Here is a 16,653-nt window from a genome sequence, read left to right as displayed (position 1 = left end):
TTTGACGTTGAAGGCACTAGCCCACCTTACTGAACAACTGCAGTTTCTTACTAAACTACACATTTTAAAAAAGTATTAGGCTCTGCAGTTCACTTTATCACTGCTGTTGATTTAATGCTTACTGGAATATTACACAGTTTGCAAGGAATCCAATGATAACAAGGACAATTAAAGTCTTTACGTGACTATATTTATTTTTCATAAATAAATATCAGAAAATTACCGTAGGCAAGTTTAGATGACAAACTTTATCTTATTCTTCATCTGGAGTTTAAACCAAGTGATTTTGCTAATCAAAATTCCTTTAAATCTGTGCATGAACTTTATGTTTAATAAATTGGCAAATGCACATTTTTTGAAACTTGTAGTTTAAAAAAAATTTCTAATGTGTCTATTTTCAAGTTATTTTGAAGAACACTCTTCTTGGGGTTTGAAATAATGCCAGTTACATTTTGTGTAAACAAATGTTTTCCTGTCAGTTACAAAGACATTAGTTACATGCTTACTAGCACGGAATTCCAAGTGTATTGAACTGCTGACTTTCCAGAGAAAAATGTGAGCTGTGTAGGGGGTGAGTGACAGCCAATTGTATATGGAGAGTAAAGACAGCAGGATATAGCTTCCACTTCCTTCCTTTTCTAAAGAAACAGTAGGATCTTTTCAAGACTTCAGCAACAGATTTTTTTTTCTGATATTTTCTTTGTATTTTTGGATTGAAAAGCTCAACATTAACTCAGAAACAAAGACTCTTCCTTTACACGAGAAGGCATTAACTATTTTAAACTCAAGTAATCCCTTCATGGTTCTTTCAGTTAGTTTGGTGCAAGTTTGAAATGGCACCATACCGAGTAAGGCTAGATTCAATTGCTGGAAAATCCTGAGCTAGCTTTGGCAGTGCAACCATTGGTCTCACTGATTCTGGACTAAGAGGAAATAATCACCCAGAGCTCCTCTGCATGAAATACTGTTTGTTGGGCTTTCCTAAAATGTGCATTTGCACCCATTACCTCATTTTGCACAATTTTAAGATGGTTGATGAGGGGTGCTACATGGCACCCCTTTTCTCTCTTGTCAATGCCTTTGACTATAGTGGACTGTAGACCTGCCATGAATGTGCACTCCTTACTCCTGCTGACTTTGTGCCAAAGTTGATTGTATGAATTTGGTGGGCTCCACAGTCTCTCCCTGGTATAAGAACCAAAACTAGTTTCAGCAAGTCACAGAGGTATTTCAATGCAATTTTTATTTAAAGAGTTGCTGGCAACCTACATGCATTTGATAACTGAGCAATCAGTTGAATGGGGTTTTGAACCAATTTAAATTTGTATCTTCTGTAGCAATGTTGGATGCAAAATGTGTCCAGGGTTGCAATAATTCAAAATGATGAAAATACATCTGGTAATTACTTTCATTATTTTAATATAATTGCAATATGCTTGCTTAAGTGGTTGGCAATGGCTAGATAATGGAGACTGACAGAGTATATCCCCACTTAAAATAAGAAAGATCTCTCTTAATTACTTGGAAGGCCATTAATATCATGAAATAACACTGGTCCGGAGATGATTCTAAATTGCTAACTGACACAAATTACTCAATGAATTGCACTGATTCACAGTAAGCCTCTCAGAAATGGTAACTCAAAGTCCCCAATGAGCTTTGTGAAATTACTGCTTTTATGCATTTATTGTCAATGGCAGACACAAAAAATTCTGCAGATGCTAGAATCTGGAGCAATACACAAAAAGTGCTAGAGGAACTCAGCAGGTCAGGTGAAGGGTCTTGGCCTGAAACGTCGACTGTTAATTTCCTTCCATGGATGCTGCCTCACCCGCTGAGTTCCTCCAGCACTTTTTGTGTATTGCCAATGGCAGTTGTCTCAGAATGCGAGGGATGCCATTTAACCTTTTTTTCTTTGAAGTTTCTGCAATGCTGCACAAGATTTCTGGTCTGGAAAAGGAACGTTAAACTCTGGAGTATCATTCCCACAGGTGGTAACTGATGTTAGAGATTTTAGAATTTACATCTTAATTTTCCAGCAGATCGTAGTATTCTCTTCAGTCCTTTCTCCATCCTTATCCAATCTTTCTATGTCCCTTTATTTTTTTTTGTGTATTTGATTTGACTTGATTATCCCATTTACCTCTTTGTTTCTTTTTTAATCCTTAAGGAAGTACACTGCTGGCATATTTGTTCATCAAAGTCTCATCTGCCCCATTATTAATGGCACATCTAGTAACCTACAGAGCAAAATGTTTTGAGTTGACAGGAAGGGGTAAATGCCTAACAGGGCACACCACAAAATCTGAGCAAATAATGAACCAATGTGGAATATTCTACATTTTATGTATTATTCAGTATGTTGGAGATTGGCAACAACTAACAAATAGCCATTATCCTTTCTATCGCCAGCTAGTATGTGGGAATGTAACTATCACAGAAAATAGCATCTGTATTTATTATTCCTTTGCTGATGTTGCAATCCTGTATGCCATCTGTCGATAAAAGGCTTCTGAGTCAGCTTCCATTTGTTTTTGAGAAAGTGGTTGTGCAGATTCTGGGGACCCAGTTCACTAACTATGGCTTCTACAAGGGTGTTTATTTTACTCTTATTTACATCTCCTCTGGCCATACCTCTTGTTATTCACTAAACTTTACCAGCAGGTTCCAGCACCTGTGGGCAGGCATGGTAGTGTAGCGGTTAGTGTAACACTTTACAGCACCAGCGACCCAGGTTCAATTCCAGCCACTGTCTGTAAGGAGTTTGTACGTTCTCCCCGTGTCTGTGTGGGTTTCCTGTGGGTGCTTCGGTTTCCTCCCACATTCCAAAGACGTGCAGGTTCGGAAGTTGTGGGCATGCTATGTTGGCGCCGGAAGCGTGCTGACACTTGCGGGCTGCCCCCCAGAGCACTACACAAAAAATGCATTTCACTGTGTTTCGATGTACATGTAACTAATAAAGATCTTATTTTATCTTATCACTTTTATCAATTTCTCCTGTCCTCCATCCTACCACAAATGCTACCTTCTGTTCTCACCACCTTTTTCCATTCTCTGCTTTATCTCTTATTTCTCCTGGTTCTGAAAGATCTTCTCTCTCCACAGATGTTGCTTGACTAGCTGAGCACTTCCAATATTTTCCATTTTATTTAAGTTACATATAGGTTCACTGGTGCCCATATTTTTTAGACATCATCGGTGTCCTGAGAGCTTGAAAATGTTACCCATAAACACACACAGACTGATGAAGAAGTTTCCATACTTCCTAACAACATAAAAGAAAGCCAATTCAGTCCATCAAGTCTATGTTGACTCAAGAGAGCAATTCCAATCCCCACTAAATTTCACTGTAATCTATTCTCCCCATCTTCCTACAAACTCCTCTACCACCCACCCCTCATTCACCTACACACTAGGGAAAATTTACAGTGGCCAATTAATCTACCAGCACTTTTCTGGAATGTGTGAGGAGGCCAAAGCATCCAGGGGAAACCCATGCATTCACAAGGAAAACAAGCAAACCCCAAACAGCCAGTACTGGAGGTCAGAAATGAACCCAAGTTGTTGGTGCTGTGAGGCAGTAAGCTCTACTAGCTGCACCACTGTGTTGAGCTGGCATGCTTGCAGTGAAAGTCAGCCTGTCCTGTTATTGTCAACCTTATAGACAGCATAGCTGGTAAAGGGTTGCTGACTTTCAGTGGGAGACTGCACATGATGCTGGAACACAAGTTTAGGTGGTCTAGGGTAAGATCTGGCTGTGGACTGCACCATCTTAACATGATTGGCAGCTGTCCAGGTGGCTAATTGACAGCCTGCAGCATGGGCACTGGTGGAAGAGGTGTGCTGTCTTCCAAAGAGATGAGCAAGTTTATGCTCCATGGAGCTACTGCCAATTCTGCAAGACTATGCTTCAGCGATCCTAGTAACCTGTTGAACGCTAGCTTGCTAGACAGCTGTGACAACGCTGGAAAATCCCTTATGCACTGTAATCAACAGCCTTGATGTCAGCAACGGAGCATGCATGGCAGAAAAGAAAGCAACACACCCAACGGTGCTTTACAGAAGCATTATCGAATAAAATCTAGATCCTGCCTCTGATTGTGTGTCAGTTTTCCTGCAAGGGAAATGTAGGAGGGAGTGCCGTACAATTCTCTTCTGAAATGGTTGAATAGTTAGCAGAATGTGTAAGCTGCAAGATCTTAGTCTGAGGCTTACAGCAGTGCTAAGTGTGTGTGTGCGAGCCTATGAATGTTAGGTATGTATTCTAGTTGATAGTGTTGGTGAATAATGGTGAGTGGTGAACCAAGGAGTGTCAGATTCACTCTTTGAACAACTGCCAGGACTTACTCTAAATAAAAATAGACTTTTCTTTAAAAGATGCAATCTAGCATTAAGCTGTGCCAGCTTGCTAAACTGCTGTGGGCCACTCATGATATTGACCTCCTCTTGATGCATTCAGTACAAATGGGGTGGTCAATGCTAGCTGTGCTGAAATCATTGTAATTAACAGGCAGCACAGCAATCAAACATGTAGTCATTAACACATTGCAATCCTCAGGTCTGTTACTGTTACACCATTTTCAAGCTTGATCTGCAGCCAAAAGTGCCTCAGGTACCTGCCTCCATCCCATAGTTTTTACCCTGTTCCCTCAACTTACCCGAAGGCAGAATATAACCCAAAGTTCATCCCTGTGGACTTAGTTAGCTGCCTTTGATGACACTTTATAAAGGTTGTTGGTTGTGTACCTAAGAAGTGATGTGAATTAATTTCTATTATATCATAGTTTTGTAACTTGATGTATTGACTTAACTCCTTTTATGCCAAAGATACAAATTTACATGCAGTTTCCATGGTAATTAGTGGTGTGCTGCAATGTTTATAACTCATTTGGTAATATTCTTTCATTGCCAAATTATGTCACCACGGAGAATTTGCTCGGACAAGTGGTCATGTATACCTTGCTTCTAAACCATTTGTTACCATTTGATCTTTATAGTAAAAACAGAACAAAGGATCAAACTTTCAAACAATATGCATGCCCTTAATATGGGACTATTTTGCATGCCACCAATAGATTCTGGGACACTGCTGCAAATTTCTTTTGTTCTCAGGACCAGGTGATGCAGTGCCTTCGATTATTGTGTCTGGATTGGAGGATAGCCCAGGTTGCTGGGGATGAAAGTCTGTTCTCTTTGTCGTTCCCCAGTATTCAAGGTAAAACTAGTCCAGATAGTCGCAACCCACAGGTCATAATGTTACTGTTCAAAACTACACGTAATTAAAAGACACACCCTTTCTCTTAACCACTCAACAATGAACAGACAAGGATTAGGACCTTGTGAAGCCATGGAAGGGCCCAGATGGAAACACTGCACAGGTGATTATGGCCTACAGTTCATATTTTATGTAGCCCATACCAAAACACACCACTGAGTCAGGTCACTTCACTTTTTGTAGATCTTGACAATTTTTGTGAAAAAAAACATTGATATTAAAATTTTAGGAATCTATCTTTCATGTCCAATTTCTCTCAGAAGTCTTTTGGTTGTCAAATTGGAAGCTATCAATTCTCTAGTGTCTGGGCTGCTCTTCAAAATAATCTGAATATGTAAGTTGCAATCCTAAACCTGTTTTAATACTTTCTCTCAATTAAGCAACAACTATGTGAAGCCTGACAAGTGCCTGCTTTGCTGGACTAATCTGGGTTTGCAGCAACCTAAGCAGGGGTTCTCAAAGAGATTGTTGAAGCTGATCATAAAAGCATAAGCAAATGTTTTTATGGTTTTGTTTGTATAGAGCCAACAGGTGCTGCAGGTCGTCACAAGTCAGCCTTGCCTTGTTTGCCTCATTGTCCTCACAAATTACAAGTCGTCTGTGAGACCACACTTAAGAGTATTGAGTGCAGTTCTGATCGCCCAGTTATAGGAAGGATGTCATTAAACTGGAAAGGGTGCAGAAAAGATTCACTTGGATGTTAACCAGTTACTGGAGGGCCTGAGATATAAGAAGAGTCTTGATAAGCTGGGACTTTTTTCTCTGGAGCGTAGAAGGTTGAGGGATGACCTTATAGAGGTATATAAGATCATAAGGTGGATGGTCACAGTCTTTTTCCCATAGTAGGGGAGTGTAAAACCAGAGGGCAGAGATTTAAGGTGAGAGGGTGGTTCACACAGAGGGTGTAGATATATGCAATGAACTGCCAGAGGAAGCTGTAGAGACAGATACAATCACAAGACATTTGGACAGGTACATTGATAGGAAAGATTAATAGGGATATGGGCAAAACAGGCAAATGGGACTAGCTCAGGTAGACACCTTGGTCAGCATGGATGAATTGGGCTGAAGGGCTTCTTTCTGTGCTGTATAACTCTATGAAATTATTTGAGAATTATCTTAGAATAATTTTGATTTAAATCCATAGATCTTTCCATCAATGTTTTCAAAATATTTACATTCGTATGGCCGGTGGTGGAATCCTACACATGCTTATAAGCAAGTGATGCAAAGCTTTCACCTGAGGTCCAAAAGTGAAGCTGAAAGCAGACAGTATACCTGTGGTGCTGCTTTGCTGTTAGTGCAACTCCTGATATTGAACTAGTAGCTACAATATAAATGCGTCCCTGTTATGGTGAAAACATACAGTAACCACTGTCTACGATATAATGGGAACAATTGGACCATTGATCTCAGCTTTCCTGAATAAGTTCATTACAAAGTTGACAATGTTTGCAAAAAAAATCTTTAAGTATGAACTTGTTTGATGACCAGAGAGTTCTAAACTTGACTCTTCCAATTAGATTGCTACTGGGTGTTCTATATTTACCTTCCACAGTCAGCACACCTCCAAGAAAATTGGATAGACTCTAAAGCACCTCAGAACACACCAAAGTAGTGGTGGCAAATTTGCTGTATTTCTTAGGGTAACTAGATTGCCTGCAAACTCTTCAACAGGAAAATGCGTCCTTAACGCAAGCTCCCTGTACTTCACTTTGTATTAAATTCCTTCGTTTTTTCCTAATGTTTAACTTTGTATAAGCCATTCATTTTCTTCCATTGCAATTTATTCGAACCAAGAGGATAAGTTGGTGTCAATTTTGGTTTCCTCACCTGAGAATAGCAATAGATGCACTCGCAGAACTCAGGTTGAAATATGGAATAATACACCATGGGTCAATTTGGACATAATATCATCTCATCAAACTCGGGCATCTACTTTTCAATATTCTGTGAAGTAACAGTCTTCTATGTGCAATCTGGAGAAATTAAATAGATATATCAGTGGCACCACTGGTAGAACTGCTGCCTTACAGCACCAGAGATCTGGCTTCAATCTTGACCTCAGGTGCTGTCTGTATGGAGTTTTCACATGCTCCCTGTGACTGCATGAGTTTCCTTCAGGTGCTCTGGTTTTCTCCCACATGCAAAGGTATGAAGATTGGTAGGTTAATTGGCCATTGTAAGTTGCCCCTACTGTGCAACTGAGTAGTGGAACCTGGGGGGGGGGGGGGGGTTGATGGGAATGCGGGGAGAATAAAAGAAAAGTGCTCAGTGTAAATGAGTAGTTGATGATTGGCATAGACTTGGTGACCAAAGGGCCTGTCTCTATGCTGTATCTCTCTATCTTTATATACCTTTCTATATCTATTGTATATTCAGAGTATAATATGCAAGATAAATTTATTCATGTACATTGTTAGGTTTAGTAGATAAGTCTGGACATGACTAAAAGATAAACATTTGTAAATCCTTTCCCTTTTCAATGTTTAATCCACATGAAAACTTCTTTATGTTATTGAACAAACAAAAAAATTGTAATTGTTACAACATGAAGTAGTTTTGAAATGAAATTCAAATTATCAACACCAAACTAATTCTAGTTATTGATTCTGACTTTGGTAGTCTAATCGACACCACAAACAATGCTAGTCACTCCAGAGGCACCAAATAAAGCAAATTGCCTTGCCAGAACTTTACCAATTTTGAAGAATGATTTAACTTGGAAGCCAACTTAAAAACAGGATCTGTAAAAGCCTACATTGAGTTTGCAAGTTGCACTGTCAACTCTCTGCACAAAACATAACAAAGATTTGTGCATGCATGTTGTCTGGCATCCCAAGTCCAGAAATTGGACTTATTGCCCACATTTACAGGCATTAAACCAACAATGGTGCTCATTCCATATCAATGTGGCACATCTGCCACATTGCAATGAACTACTGGCCTAAAACTCATTGTATCTTTCTCTTTGGTATACAAGAAAATGAATGGTGATTAACGAGACTGCACCGAAAAGATAAGTCTCAATTTTTCTTTTGCTTTTCTCATTGTATACCTAACCAGGTACTAAGTTGAGACACTAATCCTGATTCGATCACTTACCCAAATTTCCTGAGAACCTAGGCCACAGAGTAAACCAAGATCTTCCATCAATTTCTCAATAAAGGCAATCTATCCTTGAAATTCATGGTTAATTTTGATTTATTTTATCACTTTAAACAAAAAGTGAATTTCAAAACTTTATACTTTAAACAGTATCCTTCAAGTTTACCAATTTTCCACCTATTAAGAATCAAGCTGTTACTCTTTTTTAGTAAACATTTGGATAAACATTTGCTAGAAAAGCTGTATCTCTGTATGACTTACCAATACCAGGCAGCTTAAGGTTTGAAGGGCAAGCCTTATTTCCATTTGACATTCTGCCATATGTTGCTGAATAGATATTAATCAATGCTGAGTTTTTACAACGAATTTTAAGTTCCTTGCCCTCACAGGCTAATTTGCTTTTGTATTCCTCTGCAAGAAAAAGCAATGTGTTAAACCACTGCTGCACTTCTGAGTGACAACAAATCCAAGTGTTGCTTATAACATTAAACTCTAGGTTCTATTTACACATAGATTACATCTAAAGTTTGTCACTTCTTCTTCCATCTGTCTGTGGAACACTTGTGAAATCATTTTAAAACCAACTTTAAAAATTAATGTCATTGAATTTCCCAGTCCAATTAGGATATCATAAGAAAGATGTTACTCCTTTAAAATAATTAAGGAGATTGGTCAGAAAAAATTACTCTTTCCTGAGTTCTTGCTGGATACTATTTAGCACATATATAGCATAGAGTTAATTCTCATTTTCCCAGCTTTAGGTTTTAAATTTAGAGGTCCTAAAATTCAATCGCATATACTGCTTGCTTCTCATCATGGTGGGAAACTAACAAGTGTTCCACATAATTGCATTAATATCTCAAAACTGTGTTGGAAAGAAGGTTCCATTTACTTCCCATGAAAGTTACAGCAAGAGACCAAGATAAATCTTTAAGCAATTTCCAGTCCATAGTTTCCTTTTATCAGGCTACAAGACCAGAGAAAATATTAATTGTATTTAATTATTCATGAATCTCATCATTAGATCCTCAGAGTCAACCTATAACTAAACAAATGTGAAGTTAATTTTTCTCAACTGTCTTAGGGAGAAGTTTTATTCAAGTTGTAACTGTGATTGCAGGTGAAATATATGCTTAGTGCTTAACAGGAATACAGAATTCTTTTTTTTTGTCATTTAAGGGCTGTTATATGGGAGGGCTTTTTGATATCAACATCATGCGATTACTCATCCATCTTGTTGCACTATAAGGTGCTGGTTACATCCTCACAAATGCTAATAATTGGCAAGAGCCAAGAGATTTAAAAAAACACTTTTTTTAAAACAATAATTTTTTAAGTTATGTCTTTCAATGTTAATTGTCTCTCATCCAAGATCTAAAAAGGGTAGATTTCATTAATGGTTAAATTGATGAAATATTTTCTTCACTCTTGTGTCTTGTTACAAAGAAACAATGAACTGGAAAATAGCTCGACTTCTCTTGTAACTTTGGTAGAGGTTAAAAGGGAAATTATTCCTACTATTGAAATCTTGTAAACAGTGTCTTCAGACATTTACACTCTGCAACATTGTGGTGGCACAGCTGTGTTTAGTGCAATTACCCTCTACATAACAGAAAGGAATAAGAGACATTCTATAGAATGCCATTCACATAGAACACATAAAAATGGCTGCTGATGCATGGAACTAGACAGAGAAAGAAAATCTGGATTACTGACATCACACAAAACCGAAAGGATTGGAACTAAGAGTTGTAATGCACATGCCAGTTATTTATATGCCAGGATTTTTGACTTTGGTAAAATCCTTCTCCATTTTTCACTGGAGCGTGGTGACTCATTGCAAGCTGCAGATCCACTCATTCCAATTCCAGTTCCAAGGATGTTCTCTCCATGCCAATGACCCATCACAGTCCCAGGCAAGCATTCGGACTTATTTTCATTTTTAACTTACCAAGGAGTTGTTCTCATAAATTTTAGATGCATACAGCTGTGCAATGCAGTATGGCCAGAGACCTGCATGAATGTTCTCCTATAGTCTTACAATTGCTGATCATAGAATTATAGAATGACAGAAATCTATGGCACAGAAAGAGTTCATGCAACTCATTCTTTTGCATTCTATTTAGTACTATTACACACTTCCTCTGGTGACCAGAACACTACATAGTATTCCAGCTGTGCACAAACTACTGTGCAGCTGGCTCCGAAACATGCCTATGTGATTGTCTCTTCGCACTGTTAATCAGTGAAAAATACAGTGGATTATTACACTGCAGACATACCCCTCAGATGCAGAAATGACCACATAGATTGTACACTTTTGTTTTGCCTTTCTGGGAATTTGGTCAAACCTGTTCTTAATGGCCATGAGCCAATAGAAAAATACTGGCATTTAGATATTTCATTCAGAGAAGTCACTGGATTACTTACAACAGCACCATGAGGGTGTTATGAGAAAGGTTCTTTCAGGTCTCAAAAGTAGAGGTATCTGGACACGTAGCCTTGTATTTTGAAAAGGAGAATTTATTTACAAAGACAGACACGGGAACAGAATGAAAAGGAATGGATGCACACTTGCACTTGGGTAATCGCGCAACGTGAGGGGAGTCGCAACGGGGGTGAAGTGCATACACACACACAACGAACTGGTACAAATGATCAAGGAATAAACAATACATTGCCTGAACCTCCAGAATCTGGAGGAGCAACGGCTCTACGCTACTGGGAATCTACTTAAGATGCCCCTAGACCCCTGGGGAAGTGCACCCTCTTACCAGTGGTCCCTTGGTGTGGTCTCGACCCCAGCAGCAATCAGCAAAGAGGAAGAGCTACCCATGTGTACCATCTTTTATAAGGCTGGAGAGCTGGGTGGAGCCCGCTCAGATAATTCAAACAAGCCAATGATTCAGGGTCAAGAACAAAGGTGTGTTACAAAGCCAATCCTTAGGTGTGCTTTTGATGGGTGGGGCAGAGCCAAACCTTTGATTGACATTGGTATCACTTCCGACCGAGTGGGCAATGCTATCATCTGACCATGGGGGTCAGTAGTGTTGTCACGGTCATCTGATAGCCATGGCCTTTCATACTACAGAGGGGTGATCTCTGAGGCTGTTGTTTTGGGATAGACAGAGCCTTAATCTGGATTTAATTAAGCCATAATCAACTCTGGGATGCACTTAAGCAAGGTGAGACTTATGCAAGGGGTTTATGAGAAAGGACTTAAAGACTACTGCGTAAAACTGCTCCACTCCTAACTCCACTCCCAGGTTTATTGTAAAGAAGTTAATGAAGAACAAAGCTTGTGTTTTGTGTTCCAAAACCAAGATTCTACTACATATGGGCAAGGATGTAACTATGTTGTCTGAAATTCTGTCTTTGAGTTAACTGTGAGTGTGTGACATTATCTTAATGGAATATAAATTTGTAATAAAAAGTCCCTATGCCAACAAAATATGACTAAAGTAGAAATGTGTTCCTTGTCTAGGCATTAACAATTCCCACTTTAAGTCATTCAGGCAGGAAAAAGATTTGTTTCATTAATGCAGTGGGTTGAAGGCCATACCACATTTGGAACATGATGAAATATAAAACTGATGTTGACTATCCAGGCTCTCTATATTTGAACTACTACCCCTGCAAGCTGTTGATAGTTGTCACTAATTTCTGGTGTCAAGAATATTATCACACAAACATTTCACCTTCTCATCTAGAACAGATCAATTGAATAAATTGCCAGTTGGAACACTGTCACATGTAGGGCTATTAAACTGGAGTGCAACATGTTCAAGTCGTGCTTATCCTTGGCTAGAAATCCCAGGGGGGTGATCAATCAATAAATTAACCCTGTTGTCATCAATGTGGAAAAAGATATGATGAAATTAAAAGAACAAATTAAAATAGAAACCATTACATTGACTGATAGGTACTAATATTTTTAAAATCTGAATTAGGGAATTGTTCGGAAGACAAAGTCAAAATAAACAGATAACTACAAATTAACTTTCAATAATACAAGCTTTAATTATTACTATCACATGCAAAACACATTTCTCTAATAATATAATTTTCACTTTTCACTCTCAAATGTGAACTGCAAGGCTTAATGAGAAAATGTACGTTCATTAAACTGTGCAAGTATTACTTACTGGGCTTGCATTTATAGGAGACAAGGAGGTATTTGCTGGTGCCTGGACAAGGGTCAAGTCCAAAAACTTTTCTATTGACTGGGAGCTGGCAAGATTGTTGGTCCTGGCATTCATCCAGTATTTTCTGGCAACAATGAAAGTAAGAAGACATGTTTCAGGAATAAAAGGTATTATCTACAAGTACAGACCCATGCACTATTTTCAGATTGAATATATGAGCTAACTAGTTTTCACAATAAAGGAACATTAAGTACTTTGTTATAATAAACAGAGTAATAGTCTCAAAATCTTAGCATAATCAGGCAAAAATTATGTAATGAACTCATGGTTCTATTTTGGCAACAATAATTAAGATAATTAAACATCACCTTGACTGTGAGCAGTCTTTCAATAATTAGACCTAGAATTAGAATTGATGTGCTGCTGGCAATCCAATTCATTCAGCAAGTTCAGATACAAAATGTTCCTGTAATGTCATTAATTGGTTCATGCTAATCTCATGATGCTTTGAGCCACTTTACCCTAAATGTTTACATACATCATCCATTATTTCTTTTTTATTAAGTAATTGTACTTTTATTTTTGGTCTCTATTTTGAAATTATCCCTGCACATGACTAGGTCCTGATCCACTCGGCTCTATTTTTCTCATCCTAAATCTTCTTTTTCTCCATGAATATGAATAGTTCGACCCCAAATATTATCTATATTCGCCCCACCAATCAGTCCAAAGTAACCCCATTTGCATTCACTCTACAAATTTATAGCTTCCTCGCCCGACCTTAATGCACTTGGCTTTATTAGCACACAACCACTCTCCTCGATGTGACAAACAAAATCTAACGTCTTCCTACTACCTAACCCTGAATGGTTTTGCACTGCAGGCACCAGCTCCTTTGAGGCCAACAGCTTCTGATCCAAGTTTAATTTTTCTCCTTCATCTTGCCAATTCCTGCTCTCTTCAATTCCTGGCAATACAAGGTTAATTGTATTTAAATTTCTGTCTTACTTCCACTGATACTTTAATTTATCCACATCTGACCATAGATAAAGCATGCTAGACTATATGTGGGGCAAGATATACATCATTTTCACTGAGGTAAACAAAGGTCATTATTTTTAATCAAGAAAATAAAGAATATAAGTGTATATGAATCTGGTTGTGATTGAGAGGTGATCATTTTGTATGTATGTGAGACCCTGACCTAGTACAAAGCAGTTCAATTGTTAGGCACCCCCAACAACTCCTTCAAATATTTATCTTATGCTTAATACAACGAAGGAGGCCTTTCACCCATTGGGTTCATGCTGGCTCCCAGGGGTGAATTCCATTAATCTCTCTCTCTCTCTCTCTCTCTCTCTCTCTCTCTCTCTCTCTCTCTCTCTCACTCGCTCTCTCTCTCTCTCTGTCACTCTCTCTCTCTCCCTCTCTCTCTCTCTCTCTCTCTCTCTCTCTCCCTCCCTCCCTCCCTCCCTCCCTCCCTCCCTCCCTCCCTCCCTCCCTCCCTCCCTCCCTCCCTCCCTCTCTCTCTACACCCCTGTAAATCATTCTCTCTCTCACATCCCCATCAACATACACACTCTGCACAGACTGTCCTCAAGGTCAGGATGGAACCCAAGATCGTGGAACTGTGAGGCAGCAGCACTAACTGCTGTGTCGCTTTGCTGCCCACCACTCCACCCCAATGCAGAGGTTATATATACACAAAGTGCAGGAACTTACCAAGGCTTCTTCAACAACACCTCCCAAACTGGAGACTTCCACAACTTGGAAGGACATGGGCAGCAGCCACATGGGAATGCCATTACTTGGAGGTTACTCTCTAAAGCACACACTATCCGATCTCTGAAATTTGTCACTGTCTCTTTATCATGACTGAATCCCCTACTCTTCAGTGTAAAACTGCAGTTGTTCAAGAAGGTGGCTCACCATCACCTCCTCAAGGACAATTATGGATGAGTAATAAATAGATGCAGTGTTCATATTTTGGAAATGAATAATGACCTGTACTTTGTTTTCTCCACTTTCCTGAAAGTGAGAGACTTAGGTTGCAGAGAGACTTAGATAGTTTAGGATCATGGGCAAAGAAATGGCAGATGAAATTCAATGTTGAGAAATTTGCAGTTGTACACTTTGGAAGAAGAAATAAGCGGGAAGGTTATTATTTAGATGGGGAGAAAATTCAAAGTACAGATGTGCAAAGGGACTTGGGGGTCCTCGTGCAGGATACCCTAAAGGTTAACTACCAGGTTGGATTGGCAGTAAGAAAAGCAAATGCTATGTTGGCATTCATTTCGAGAGGTATAACGTATAGAAGTAAGGAAGTGTTGATGAGGCTCTATGGGGCACTGGTGAGACCTCATTTGGAATACTGTGTGCAGTTTTGGGCTCCTTACCTTGGGAAGGATGTACAGATGTTGGAGAGGGTTCAGAAAAGATTTACGAGGATGATTCCCGGGATGAAAAGGCTAACATACGAGGAGCGTTTGTCAGCTCTTGGACTGTACTCACTGGAGTATAGAAGAATGAGAGGGGACCTCATAGAAACATTTTGAATGTTGAAAGAACTGGACAGAGTAGATGTTTTTTTTCTTGGTTGGTGAGTCCAAGACTAGAGGGCACAGTCTTAGAATTAGAGGGTACCCATTTAGAACAGAAATGAGAAGAAATTTCTTTAGCCAGAGGGTTGTGGATTTGTGGAATTCGTTGCCACATACAGCTGTGGAGGCCCGATCATTGGGGGTGTTTAAAGGAGGAGATTGATAGGTATCCAATTAGTCAAGGTATCAAGGGATATGGGGAAAAGGTTGGAAATTGGGGCTAGATGGGAATAGTTTAGCTCATGGTGAGGTAGCGGAGCAGACTTGATGGGCCAAGTGGCCTACTTCTGCTCCTTTGTCTTGTGATCTTGTGAAATTATCATGGTCATGGAGTCATGGAAACAGACCCTTCTGCCCTCCCTGTCCATGCCAACCATTAGGTACCCTTTTACACTAACCCCATTTCTCCATTCCCATCAACTCCCCCTGTGCCCCTCCCCCCCTCAGATTCTATGATTCACCAACACCCTAGGGGCAATTTACAGTGGCCAGTTAACCTACCAACTTGCACAAGATTGGAATATGGGAGGAAACCAAAGCATCCAGAGGAACTCCTCGTGGTCACAGGAAGAAATTGCAAAGAAATGGAGGTCAGGTTTGAACCCACTGTGAGGCAGCAGCTCTACCAGCTGCACCAGTCTGCCAGTCAAATTTATTAAGCTACACTTGTTTGTCCAGGCAATCCCAGAATCGACCTTGAGTAGTGGCAGGGCCAGGAACATGCATTATGAGTGTGGTAAGAAAAAGCCTCGCCCATGAAATTCCTCTGTAAGCCTTTGATTGAAAGTAAAATCCTGTCCTAGCTTTTCCATCTGTCAAACTTTTCCAATGTTTCTATGTTTAGAAACACAGAAATTTTCCTGAATAAATAAATAATTTGGAAATGGAGAAACACAGGCGTCTAAAGCACTTAAAACCTTTTTAAATAGTGTCATAGGGTCATAGAGTCATACAGCATGGAAACAGGCCCTTTAGCCCAACTTGTCCATGCCAACTGTGTTACCCAACGAGCTAATCCCATCTGTCCACTTTTGGCCCATAGCCCTCTAAACCTCTCCTACCCATGTAATTATCTAGATGGCTCTTAAATATTGCCACTATTTCTGGCAGCTCATTCAGAATTAAAGACAGTACAACCAGGAAACACTTAGCATTGGTCTGACAGTAAGTTCACGATTTCTGCAATCAGGTAGGAGTTATAAAACTTAATGGAACTCATGTTATGAAATGCTGGCAGGCCTGTGCAAGACCAGAAAATTGCAGGCCAAAATAAAGGACAGTGTGTGCAAGAGATTATGAGTGCCCAATCCCATCTCTTTACCTTCCTGGTTAATTCTTGCTCAGCATGGCCTCTATAATTTTTGCAACTGTCATGAAGTTCAAGCCTTGAATTTGTGTGGTGCAATGTACTTTGCTGTTTTTATTTAACCTTAACCTATCATAATCTTTAATTTCTTTATTGAATCACTTATTAACCATCTCATTTTCAGCTAAACATCTTAACTAAATGCCTTCCTCCTTGTGA

At 39.4% G+C, this 16,653-nt stretch overlaps 1 protein-coding gene across 4 annotated transcripts in view; it reads right to left on the bottom strand.

Annotated features, from left to right (window-relative positions):
• Positions 1 to 16,653, bottom strand: part of eva1c (eva-1 homolog C (C. elegans)) — a 98,893-nt gene that overhangs the window by 21,713 nt on the left and 60,527 nt on the right. For all 4 annotated transcript variants that reach the window (XM_052015345.1, XM_052015347.1, XM_052015344.1 and 1 more), the window contains exons 4-5: positions 12,529 to 12,652; positions 8,645 to 8,794 (exon numbers count right to left, since the gene is read on the bottom strand). In XM_052015345.1, coding sequence (XP_051871305.1) covers positions 8,645 to 8,794; positions 12,529 to 12,652 — 274 coding nt within the window. The remainder of the gene's footprint in view (positions 1 to 8,644; positions 8,795 to 12,528; positions 12,653 to 16,653) is intronic.

This window comes from Pristis pectinata, chromosome 4, assembly GCF_009764475.1.
Source record: "Pristis pectinata isolate sPriPec2 chromosome 4, sPriPec2.1.pri, whole genome shotgun sequence".
Classification (NCBI taxonomy): Eukaryota; Metazoa; Chordata; class Chondrichthyes; order Rhinopristiformes; family Pristidae; genus Pristis; species Pristis pectinata.
Note: the sequence above shows the minus strand (reverse complement) of the source record. Positions and strands in the feature narration are given on the sequence as shown.